Source organism: Nerophis ophidion, linkage group LG03 (genome assembly GCF_033978795.1).
Source record: "Nerophis ophidion isolate RoL-2023_Sa linkage group LG03, RoL_Noph_v1.0, whole genome shotgun sequence".
Classification (NCBI taxonomy): domain Eukaryota; kingdom Metazoa; phylum Chordata; class Actinopteri; order Syngnathiformes; family Syngnathidae; genus Nerophis; species Nerophis ophidion.
The window spans coordinates 35617152-35629681 of NC_084613.1; the positions used below are offsets into that span (position 1 = coordinate 35617152).

Here is a 12530-nt window from a genome sequence, read left to right on the forward strand (position 1 = left end):
CAATGTTTACTTATATAGCCCTAAATCACTAGTGTCTCAAAGGGCTGCACAAACCACTACGACATCCTCGGTAGGCCCACATAAGGGCAAGGAAAAATTCACACCCAGTGGGACGTCGGTGACAATGATGACTATGAGAACCTTGGAGAGGAGGAAAGCAATGGATGTCAAGCGGGTCTAACATGATACTGTGAGAGTTCAATCCATAATGGATCCAACACAGTCGCAAGAGTCCAGTCCAAAGCGGATCCAACACAGCAGCGAGAGTCCCGTTCACAGCGGAGCCAGCAGGAAACCATCCCAAGCGGAGGTGGATCAGCAGCGCAGAGATGTCCCCAGCCGATACACAGGCGAGCAGTACATGGCCACTATGTGAAATGAAATTATAGAATGGATTAGACAAAGAAATTTAACAAGTTATTTATTTCAAGCAGTTTGAGGGGCTGTTCAAACAAAAAGTACAATGAAACAGAATTATAATAAATGTCTTGAACTTGTTGAAAAAATGTATCATTCATGTCAATATGTAAATCCTGACTTATTTTAATAGTTAATACTGTACACATTGATACATTAATTTATGTAAATGTTATTGAACATTGAGAACAGGAAGTGTACATATGTGTTAGTAGATGTCAGTGTTGGGCTAGTTACAGAAAACTAGTTACAGTTACTAGTTACTTCATTACAAAAGTAACTCAGTTACTAACTCAGTTATTTCCACCAAAAAGTATTGTGTTACTGTGAAAAGTAACTATTTAGTTACTTTTTTTTTTTTTTAAGTTCCCATTAATGCCCTTTTAGCCTTCATTTCAGTACTGTTACTGCACTGGAGAATAATACAATCTGTTGATCAACATGCATTTACATCACTGAACTCTGCTAAGTCAGTGGTTCTCAACCTGTTTTCAGTGATGTACCACCTGTGAACCTTTTTTTAATTCAAGTACCCCCTAATCAGAGCAAAGCAATTTTGGTTGAAAAAAAGAGATAAAGACGTAAAATACAGCACTATATCATCAGTTTCTGATTTATTAAATTGTATAACAGTGCAAAGTATTGCTCATTTGTAGTGGTCTTTCTTGAACTATTTGGAAAAAAGATATACATATAACTAAAAACTTGTTGAAAAATAAACAAATGATTAAATTATGAATAAAGATTTATACGCATAGAAGTAATCATCAACTTAATGTGCCCTCTTTGGGGATTGTCATAGTGATCTATCCGGATTCATGAACTGACTTCTGAACATTTCTTCACAAAAAATGAAATCTTTAACATTAATATTTATGGAACATGTCCACAAAAAATCTAGCTGTCTACACTGAATATTGCATTGTTGCATTTCTTTTCACAGTTTATGAACTTACATTCATATTTTGTTGAACTATTATTCAATAGGTATATTTATGAAGGATTTTTGAATTGTACCTAATTTTAGAATATTAAAAAAAAATCTCACATACCCCTTGGCATAACTTCAAGTACTCCCAGGGGTACGTGTACCCCCATTTGAGAACCACTGTGCTAAGTAAAGTGGTTTACATACAAACCCTGTTTCCATATGAGTTGGGAAATTGTGTTAGATGTAAATATAAATGGAATACAATTATTTGCAAATCCTTTTCAGCCCATATTCAATTGAATGCACTACAAAGACAAGATATATTTGATGTTCAAACTCATAAACTTTATTTTTTATTTTTTGCAATTAATAATTAACCTAGAATTTCATGGCTGCAACACGTGCCAAAGTAGTTGGGAAAGGGCATGTTAGCCCCTGTGTTACATTTCCTTTTCTTTTAACAACACTCAATAAACGTTTGGGAACTGAGGAAACTAATTGTGAAGCTTTGAAAGTGGAATTCTTTCCCATTCTTGTTTTGTGTAGAGCTTCAGTCGTTCAACAGTCCGGGGTCTCCGCTGTCGTATTTTCGATGGGAGACAGGTCTGGACTGCAGGTGGGCCAGGAAAGTACCCGCACTCTTTTTTTACGAAGCCACGCTGTTGTAACACGTGCTGATTGTGGCTTGGTATCGTCTTGCTGAAATAAGCAGGGGCGTCCATGAAAAAGATGGCGCTTAAAGGGCAGCAAATGTTGTTCGAAACCTGTATGTTCCTTTCAGGATTAATGGTGCCTTCACAGATGTGTAAGTTACCCATGCCTTGGGCACTAATGCACAACCATACCATCACAAATGCTGGCTTTTGAACTTTGTGTCGCTAACAGTCTGGATGGTTCGCTTTCCCTTTGGTCCATAAGGCAAAATGTTGAATATTTCCTAAAACTATTTGAAATGTGGACTCGTCACACCACAGAACACTTTTTCACTTTTCATCAGTCCATCTTAGATGATCTCGGGCCCAGAGAAGCCGGGGGCGTTTCTGGATGTTGTTGATAAATGGCTTTCGCTTTGCAAAGTAGAGCTTTAACTTGCACTTACAGATGTAGCGACAAACTGTATTTAGTGACAGTGGTTGTCTGAAGTGTTCCTGAGCCCATGTGGTGATATCCTTTAGTGATTGATGTCGGTTTTTGATAGAGTGGCGTCTGAGGGATCGAAGGTCACGGTCATTCAATGTTGGTTTCCGGCCATGCCGCTTACGTGGAGTGATTTCTCCGGATTCTCTGAAACTTTTGGTGATATTATGGACCATATATGTTGAAATCCCTAAATTTCTTGCAATTGCACTTTGAGAAACGTTGTTCTTAAACAGTTTGACTATTTGCTCACGCAGTTGTGGACAAAGGGGTGCACCTCACCCCATCCTTCCTTGTGAAAGACTGAGCATTTTTTGGGGAGCTGTTTTTATACCCAATCATGGCACCCACCTGTTCCCAAATAGCCTGCACACCTGTGGGATGTTCCAAATAAGTGTTTGATGAGCATTCCTCAACTTTATCAGTATTTACTGCCACCTTTCCTAACTTCTTTGTCACGAGTTGATGGCATCAAATTCTAAAGTTAATGATTATTTGCAAACAAAAAAATGTTTATTAGTTTGAACATCAAACATATTGTCTTTGTAGCATATTCAACTGAATATGGGTTGAAAATGATTTGTAAATCATTGTATTCCGTTTATATTTACCTCTAACACAATTTCCCATATCATATGGAAACATGGTTTGAACAACACACAAAGACAAAGATATGTTTCAAAGGGTCATTTTATTTCAGGCCAGATCAAATTGACAAAACTATTTTAAATAGCTGCAACATAAGGAGGGTGAGGATGCGGCCGCAATCGAATTCAGGTGCGTGGCTCACACACCGGGAATTTATTAACATTTCTCCTGACAATGTATACAAGAGACGAAGGAGGAGAGAACAGGAGGAAGGAGTTGGAGAGTCTGCGGCACATGCAGCGCAAGAGCGACAGGGTGAAGACGGAGACGACGAAAGTGACAGAAGAGCGAGCAGCAGAGGAGGAGCTGAAAAGCAACCCAGCAAAAGATTTGATTTTTTGAAAAATAAACAAGAGTCAAACCTGCTCAAGTGAGATTTCCTTCCTTGGTGGTCAGTGGAACCCGCAGGACAGCGAGAGACTGTCACAGGGCTACAAGTAAACTTTGATTGATTGATGCTTGTACAACTACATACATTGTCAAGCTAGCTATGTACAAACAAAATATGAAATGTGGGCTAATACTTTAAAGACTCCTCTCTGAGCTGCCACCTTACAGTGGTAGAGGAGTGTGCGTGTCCCAATGATCCTAGGAGCTATGTTGTCCGGGGGCTTCTATGCCCCCTGGTAGGGTCTCCCAAGACAAACAGGTCCTAGGTGAGGGATCAGACAAAGAACAGCTCAAAGACTTCTATGGATTTACAACAACAGAGACTCAGTTTTCGTTCGCCCGGACGCGGGTCACCGCAGCCCCCCTCTGGAGCCAGGCCCGGAGGTGGGGCCTGGCTCCAGAGAGACAACGTGGGTCACCCCTCCAATGGGCTCACCACCCATAGCAGGGGCCATAGATGTCGTGTGCGATGTGAGCTGGGCGCAAGCCGAAGGCAGGGCACTTGGCGGTCCGATCCTCGGCTACAGAAGCTAGCTCTTGGACTCACCTCACTGGGGGGAAGGAGCCTGAGCTAGTGCGCGAGGTAGAGAAGTTACGACTGGATATAGTCGGACTCACCTCGACGCACAGCAATGGCCCTGGAACCAGTTCTCTCGAGAAGGACTGGACTATCTTCCACTCTGGCGTTGCACGCAGTGAGAGGCGATGAGCTGTGGTAGCAATTCTTGTTCCCCCCAGGCTCAAAGCCTGTACGTTGGAGTTCAACCCTGTGGACGAGAGGGTAGCCTCCCTCCGCCTTCGGGTGAGTGGCCGGTCCTGACTGTTGTTTGTGCTTACGCACCAGTTCAGAGTACCCACCCTTTTTGGATACACTCGAGGGAGTACTGGAAAGTGCTTTACCGGGTGATTCCCTTGTCCTACTGGGGGACTTCAACGCTCATGTTGGCAACGACAGTGAAACCTGGAGAGACGTGATTGGGAAGAATGGCCGCCCGGATCTGAACCCGAGTGGTGTTTTGTTATTAGACTTTTGTGCTCGTCACAGATTGTCCATAACAAACACCATGTTCAAACATAAGGGTATCCATATGTGCACTTGGCACCAGGACACCCTAGGCCGCAGTTTCATGATCGACTTTGTAGTTGTGTCATCGGATTTGCGGCCTCATGTTTTGGACACTCGGGTGAAGAGAGGGGCGGAGCTTTCTACCGATCACCACCTGGTGGTGAGTTGGCTGCGATGCTGGGGGAGGATGCCGGACACCCCTGGCAGGCCCAAACACATTGTGAGGGTCTGCTGGGAACGTCTGGCAGTCTCCTGTCAGAGAGAGTTTCAATTCACACCTCCGGAAGAACTTTGAACATGTCACGAGGAAGGTGCTGGACATTGAGTCCGAGTGGACCATGTTCCGCACCTCTATTGTCAAGGCGGCTGATTGGAGCTGTGGCCGCAGGTTAGTTGGTGCCTGTCGTGGCGGTAATCCTAGAACCCATTGGTGGACACCAGCGGTGAGGGATGCCGTCAAACTGAAGAAGGAGTCTTATCGGGTTCTTTTGGCTCATAGGACTCCGGAGGCACTGGACAGGTACTGAAAGGCCAAGCGGTGTGCAGCTTCAGCGGTCGCGGAGGCAAAAACTTGGACATGGGAGGAGTTCGGGGAAGCCATGGAAAACGACTTCTGGACTGCTTCGAAGCGATTCTGGAACACCTTTCGCCGCCTCAGGAAGGGGAAGCAGTGCACTGTCAACACAGTGTATGGTGCGGGTGGTGTTCTGCTGACCTCGAATGCGGATGTTGTGGATAGGCAGAAGGAATACTTCGAAGACCTCCTCAATCCCACCAACACGTCTTCCTATGAGGAAGCCGTGCCGGGGAATGTGTGGTGGGCTCTCCTATTTCTGGGCCTGATGTTGCTGAGGTAGTTAAAAGGTCCTCGGCGGCAAGGCCCCAGGGGTAGATGAGAACCGCCCGGAGTTCCTTAAGGCTCTGGATGCTGTGGGGCTGTTTTGGTTGACAAGACTCTGCAGCATCGCGTGGACATCGGGGGCGGTACGTCTGGATTGGCAGACCGGGGTGGTGGTTCCTCTCTTTAAGAAGGGGGACCGGAGGGTGTGTTTCAACTCTTGTGGGATCACACTCCTCAGCCTTCCCGGTAAGGTTTATTCAGGTGTACTGGTGAGGAGGCTACGCCGGATAGTCGAACCTCGGATTCAGGATGAACAGTGTGGTTTTTGTCCTGGTCGTGGAACTGTGGACCAGCTCTATACTCTCGGCAGGGTCCTTGAGGGTGCATGGGAGTTTACCCAACCAGTTTACATGTGCTTTGTGGACTTGGAGAAGGCATTCGACCGTGTCCCTCGGGAAGTCCTGTGGGGAGGGCTCAGAGAGTGTGGGGTCCCGGACTGTCTTATTGTGGCGGGTCCGCTCCCTGTACGGTCAGTGTCTGAGCTTGTTCCGCATTGCTGGCAGTAAGGGTGAAGTGTCCTGCCCAAGGACACAACGGCAGCGTCTTTGATGTACATAGGTGGGAAGCGAACCTGCAACCCTCAGGTTTCTGGCACGGCCGCTCTACCCACTACGCCATGCCGCCCCTTTGTCACAGATTCTGTTCATAACTTTTATGGACAGAATTTCTAGGGGAAGTCAAGGCGTTGAGGGGTTCCGGTTTGGTGGCCGCGGGATTAGGTCTGTGCTTTTTGCAGATGATGTGGTCCTGATGGCTTCATCTGCCCGGGATCTTCAGCTATCACTGGATCGGTTCGCAGCCGAGTGTGAAGCGACCGGAATGACAATCAGCACCTCCAAGTCCGAGTCCATGGTTCTCGCCCGGAAAAGGTTGGAATGCCATCTCCGGGTTGGGGAAGAGACCCTGCCCTAAGTGGAGGAGTTCAAGTACCTAGGAGTCTTGTTCACAAGTGAGGGAAGAGTGGATCGTGAGATCGACATGCAGATTGGTGTGGCGTCGTCAGTAATGAGGACGCTGTATCGATCCGCTGTGGTGAAAAAAGGAGCGGAGCCGGAAGGCAAAGCTCTCAATTCACCGGTCGATCTACTTTCCCATCCTCACCTATGGTCGTGAGCTTTGGGTCATGACCGAAATGACAAGATCACGGGTACAAGCTGCCGAAATGAGTTTCCTCAGCCGAGTGGCGGGGCTCTTCCTTAAAGATAGGGTGAGAAACTCTGCCATCCGGGAAGAGCTCAAAGTGGAGCCGCTGCTCCTCCACATCGAGAGAAGCCAGATGAGGTGGTTCGGGCATCTGGTCAGGATGCCACCCGAACGCCTCCCTAGGGAGGTGTTTAGGGCACGTCCAACCGGTAGGAGGCCACGGGGAAGACCCAGGACACGTTGGGAAGAATATCTCTCCCGGCTGGCCTGGAAACGCCTCGAGATCCCCCGGGAAGAGTTGGACGAAGTGACTGGGGAGAGGAAAGTCTGGGCTTCCCTGCTTAGGCTGCTGCCCCCGTGACCCGACCTTGGATAAGCGGAAGAAGATGGATGGATGGATACTTTAAAGATACTGTAATACGATTGTTCATGTTTTTCAGTCAGTAAAAATGTGTGTCCTATTGCATTGCGTAGTTTATTACAATTTCAAAAGTTACGCAGAAGCTGGCTTTCATTTTGCTAATGCCGTTGCATGCTGCCACAAGGCAATGTGTAATTCATCCATCCATTTTCTACCGCTTATTCCCTTTTGGGCTCGCGGGGGGCGCTGACGCCTATCTCAGCTACAATCGGGCAGAAGGCGGAGTACACCCTGGACAAGTCGCCACCTCATCACAGGCAATGTGTTGTTATGCTAGAAAAATAGTTCCTCAGTGTTCGCTCTTACGATAACAATTTTGCTACAACTTGGTTATTTTGCAGATTATGGAACTTGTAAATAAAGTATTGTTGGCTTTTTTTGGATGCATTTTAGAGAGATATAGAGGCAGAATAGATTGTGCCCATTAGCTGCATTACTATAGCCACCTAGAACGAGCTGATTCTCACGAATCAGAATGCAAAAAAACCCCAATATGTGTTCTTGTCCCTCATAAGGATCTTGAACATAGGCAACCTTTGAAAAATGTGCAGTTCCCCTTCAGACACTTATAAATATTAGTACCCCGCCTTCCGCCCGATTGTAGCTGAGATAGGCGCCAGCGCCCCCCGCGACCCCGAAAGGGAATAAACGGTAGAAAATGGATGGATGGATGGATAGATACAGAGATTGAATCATTTTGTCAAATTGAGATTCTAAACTTCTTTTTTTAATCATGTTCCATTTTGAGTATATCATACCACAACAAATAAACAATTGATGAATTTTATGTTTTGTAAATTATTCTAGACATAAAATTACATTAAATGTTTATTGGTTAAAATACTGTAATAATCCCAGGAATGTAGGCTAACAATACATTCTAAGCAGCAATAACGAAAACAAAACAATACTGTCATGCATCAAAATCCACCTCAGATACCCCAAATGAATAATACTGTGCATACAAATAAAATAAAATTGCATTTTCAGACCATGTATAAAAAAAATTTAAAAGTATGTGCAACCGGAAGTGATGTCACCATTTGAAAGTGACTCCGCGCCTTTCCAAGATTTTGAACAGAGCGCGGTTAGCATAGCAGCCGTGTGCTCCCTTCCTGAAGCACAGAGAGGGTGTGGGCTTCTGTTTTTCCCAAAAACTTCACGTTCAAAAAGTCATGGCGGTGCCTTATTATGTTTGGCGACGTCCAAGTGAGTTTAATTCTCCGGCTAAATTGTTCGCTAAGCTGAAAGCTAAAGCAAATACAAAAGTGATGTACGCCAACGAGGGAGGCTTTTTCGACGAAGAGCAGACGTTTGGCGCTGGAGAGGAGGAAAACAGAGAGGAACTTAGTCCACCACTGACCATCTCTGATTCTGATAGTGTTTCGGAAGAAAATGTTCTCAACGACACTACCAGGTATGGTCAAGTGAAAGCGCTGACTCTTTCACCTCTAAAGAGTCCAGATAAATGCTATTCGAACAGACGGGCAGTGGACTACTTGCATATTACAGACACCGGAAATGGATTCATATCCCAAAACAACAAACATCCCATGGAGTCCACTGCAATGTTTAGCCGTGACAACTACGCAGAACCAGTCCCATGTTGTTCTAGAAACCTTGAGACCACCAAGACTCCAGTGAAGAGAGCTTTTAAAGAAGAATTTTCTCACGTTGGGACCTCCATGCTTTCAGACACCCATTTTCCCCCCATGAAAAAGAAATTGAAGAAAAGCAAACATCTTCTGCCAGAGATGAATGACAACACCAACATGGAGGACCCAGAGAGTGAAGAAATTTATCTATTCACTACAAGCCAAAACACACGTAAACATCTGCATCCCCACCCAATATCCCCAAGGATGAAAAGTGAGGCACATCAATAACGACTTCAATATTACTTCCTTATCTTCTCAATTGTAATCATTATATTGTTTTTTTCTTTGAGCAGGATGCGACGTGTTCACGGATAACCTCATGTCACCTGCCAAGATCTTTGCCCACATTAAGGAGAGAGAGAACAGAAAACTAAAAGGGAAAGACCGTGACACATGCTGGGAAACAATGCGTGATGGAGGTAAATAGGATTGTAAAAGCTAAAAAAAATCTAATATGGCATACTCCTGCTAGGGCTGAATAATTAATATAATTTTGATTTAAATTATGGCTTCCTACGATATTAAATAAATTACTGATAGGTAGTGCAACCAAATTAACATTAATGTGAGTGAAATGGGGTCGTTGTGAGGAAAAGGTGAAATTATTTGGGAAAATAATTGATCCCAGAAACACTTATTCTTCCCTGTCCTAAATAAAACAATGTGAGGCAGCTACTTGAATCACTGACTAAACTACAAAGCTAAAATTAGCAAGAACAATTCATTCACCTACAACACATCTCACCTGCTTGTGTTGTGAACAACGTCAATGTAAAAACTGAACAGCAGTTGCAAACTTGAGAGCTGCTTTCTTTTTGGTTTAGCAACCTCAAGCAGTTGCCACAGGTCAAGCTGAGAACAAGAGCATAGAAAAACGTTCACCCTTTACAATAACAGTGCGGTGCGCCACATCCAGTCGGACTGGGCCAAAAAAATTAATGTTTCAAAAAAAGTAGCTTGCACAAGCACACTATGCTTATAGCACTCATTGATAATTTACAAAATGATTGTGCTTTGACTAAAATCTAACCATCCATTTTCTATTTCTTGTCTGTGTCAGTGTCGCGGGGGGGCTGGAGCCTATTTCAGCTGCAGTCTGGCCTAAAGTACTGGTCAAAATTATCCAAAGGTGTATTGTAGTATGCCTGTGAGGATTTTTGCTCTTAATTAACAAACTTTTTATTGAATTTTATTTGACATAACAGGGACACACTGCTGTGGTAAAATAAGAGTAAAAGGTAAAAAACTAAGTGGAAAAACAAAATTGTATTGTTTTTTATATTGCTATTTTTATTTTTATTTATTGCTGGTACTATTATTTAGGGGTGCAACGATTTGTTGACAAAGAAATCGCCAACAATTATATTTGTCGACAAATGTCATCACTCGTGTTTTTCCGGGCGAAAACGAATCCTCGCCGCCACTCACAAAAAGATCGCTAGGAAATTGTGAGCGCATTTCCTCCTATTCTTGTTAAAGACATGAATACCATGCTCATTTAGCATCGGACAATTTTATGGCAGTACATTTGTGATACGAGAGCATTTAAAGAAGAGACAAGATGTCGGACGTCTGGATGGAGGATGCGGTCACAACCTCGGGAAAAGTGTACCATAGTAGTAACTTACACTAGCCAGCAGGCGTGCCCAAAAGGCCGCCATATTGTCCCAGATTTCAGTCATCCTTGACAATAGGCTGAAGTGGTTTTATTCAATTTATTTCAGGTAGTATTTTACATATATTGTCATTACACTTGACATCAACGCTATTATCAAATATATTGAAGTCGCTTTGTGAGTTTTTTTTCTTACTGTAAGTGTACTTCAGGGTAACATTTTGGAACTTACTGCATTTTTCGGACTAAAAGTCGCAGTTTTTTTCATAGTTTGGGTGCGATGTATACTTCGGAGCGACTTATGTGTGAAATTATTAACACATTACAGAAAAATATCAAATAATACTATTTATCTCGGTCACGGAAGAGACGCAATTGTCACACACGTCAGCAATCGTCACATACACGTCAACCACTAAGAATTTGGCGGGGGAGGGTCATGGCAGAAGTGCATTGTGGGTAATGGAATGCTAACTGCTATATGCTACTGCCGTAGCTACTAAAATGGATCATTTCATCGTTGGCGGTAACTTATAAAAACTGGGAAGGACTGAACAAAAATAGAACCGAAAAGGAAATTATGTACTGCAGATTACAGAACATCAAATATTAATTATCTTATTCGCGGAAGAGACCAAGAAAATGTCAGCAATCGTAACACACAAGTCAGCAATCATCACATACACGTCAACCAATAAGAATTCGGCGAGGGAGGGTCATGGCAGAAGAGCATTGTGGGTCATGGAATGCTAACTGCTATATTCTATTGCTGTAGCTATTAAGATGGATCATTTCATCGTTGGCGGTAACTTATAAAAACTGAGAAGGGCTGAACAAAACTTGGACCGAAAAGGAAATCATTTACTGCAGATTACAAGCTGGACGTAGTGAAATGTGCAGCAGAAAACGACACGAGAAAGCGGCACATACCTTTGCAGTTGGCAGAGTTGTTTAGAAGCAACATCGAGGAAGAAGATTTCATTGGATTTATCGATTAGAAGTGACAGATTGTTTGGTAAACGTATAGCACGTTCAATATGTTATATTTATTTGAATGACTCTTACCATAATGTGTTACGTTAACATACCAGGCACGTTCTCCGTTGTTTTTTTTATGCGTCATATAACGTATGTACGCTTATTCAGCCTGTTGTTCACTACTCTTTATTTATTTTAAATTGCCTTTCAAATGTCTGTTCTTGGTGTTGGATGTATATATGTTTTTTTTCCTTCTTTATTCTGCATTTTCAACCGGTGGGACGTATACTCCAGAAAATCCAATCCAAAAAATACAGGAACTAAGAGTCATTCAAATAAATATAACGTATAGAGCATGCTATATGTTTACCAAACAATCTGTCACTCCTATTCGCTAAATCCGATGAAATCTTCTTCCTCGGTGTTGCTTCTAAACAACTCCAAAGGTAGACAATGCGCCACTTCCTCTTCTATCGGTACGTCGCTATATTTTACGGTAATGTGTTAATAATCTCACACATAAATCGCTCCAGAGTATAAATCGCACCCCCGGCTAAACTATGAAAAAAAAAACTGCGATTTATAATCCGAAAAACACTGTAGTCAGTTGCAGTTGCAGGCAAAAACAAATCATGGATGTGGATGCACTCCATACTGTCTATGATGCTGATTGGCAGTTAAATGTTATAAAGACCAAGATCTTTTTATAATTATTCCAAATAAACTTATTTTAACATGGCAAATTCAAGTTGTGCATTTATTGAATCTTTTCAAGATTTTGTGTATTATTCACATTGACATTAGGGCTGGGCGACTTGCCCATCCATCCATCCATTTCCTACCGCTTATTCCCTTGTGGGGTCGCGGGGGGCGCTGGCGCCTATCTCAGCTACAATCGGGCGGCAGGCGGGGTACACCCTGGACAAGTCGCCACCTCACCTCACTGGGCGACATGGCCTTTTTTTAATATCTCAATATTTTTAGGTCATATCGCGATACTCAATATATATCTTAATATTTTGACTTGGCCTTGAATTAACACTTGATACATATAATCACAGCAGTAAGATGATTCTATGTGTTTACATTAAATCATTCTTGTTGATATGCTCATTTTAAACATTCATGCAGAGAGGGATATCACAACTAAGTCAATTGACCAAAACTGTATTTATTAAACAGTTATTACGCAGTGGCACAAACATTCATGTCATTTTAAAACAGA

The 12530-nt window shown here is 43.3% G+C and overlaps 1 protein-coding gene across 1 annotated transcript in view; it reads left to right on the forward strand.

Moving 5' to 3' along the window:
* The first annotated feature begins 8101 nt into the window (after positions 1–8101).
* Positions 8102–12530, forward strand: part of mis18bp1 (MIS18 binding protein 1) — a 40865-nt gene continuing 36436 nt past the window's right edge. The window contains exons 1-2 of the mRNA XM_061895042.1: positions 8102–8923; positions 9006–9131. Coding sequence (XP_061751026.1) covers positions 8230–8923; positions 9006–9131 — 820 coding nt within the window. The 5' untranslated portion in view covers positions 8102–8229. The remainder of the gene's footprint in view (positions 8924–9005; positions 9132–12530) is intronic.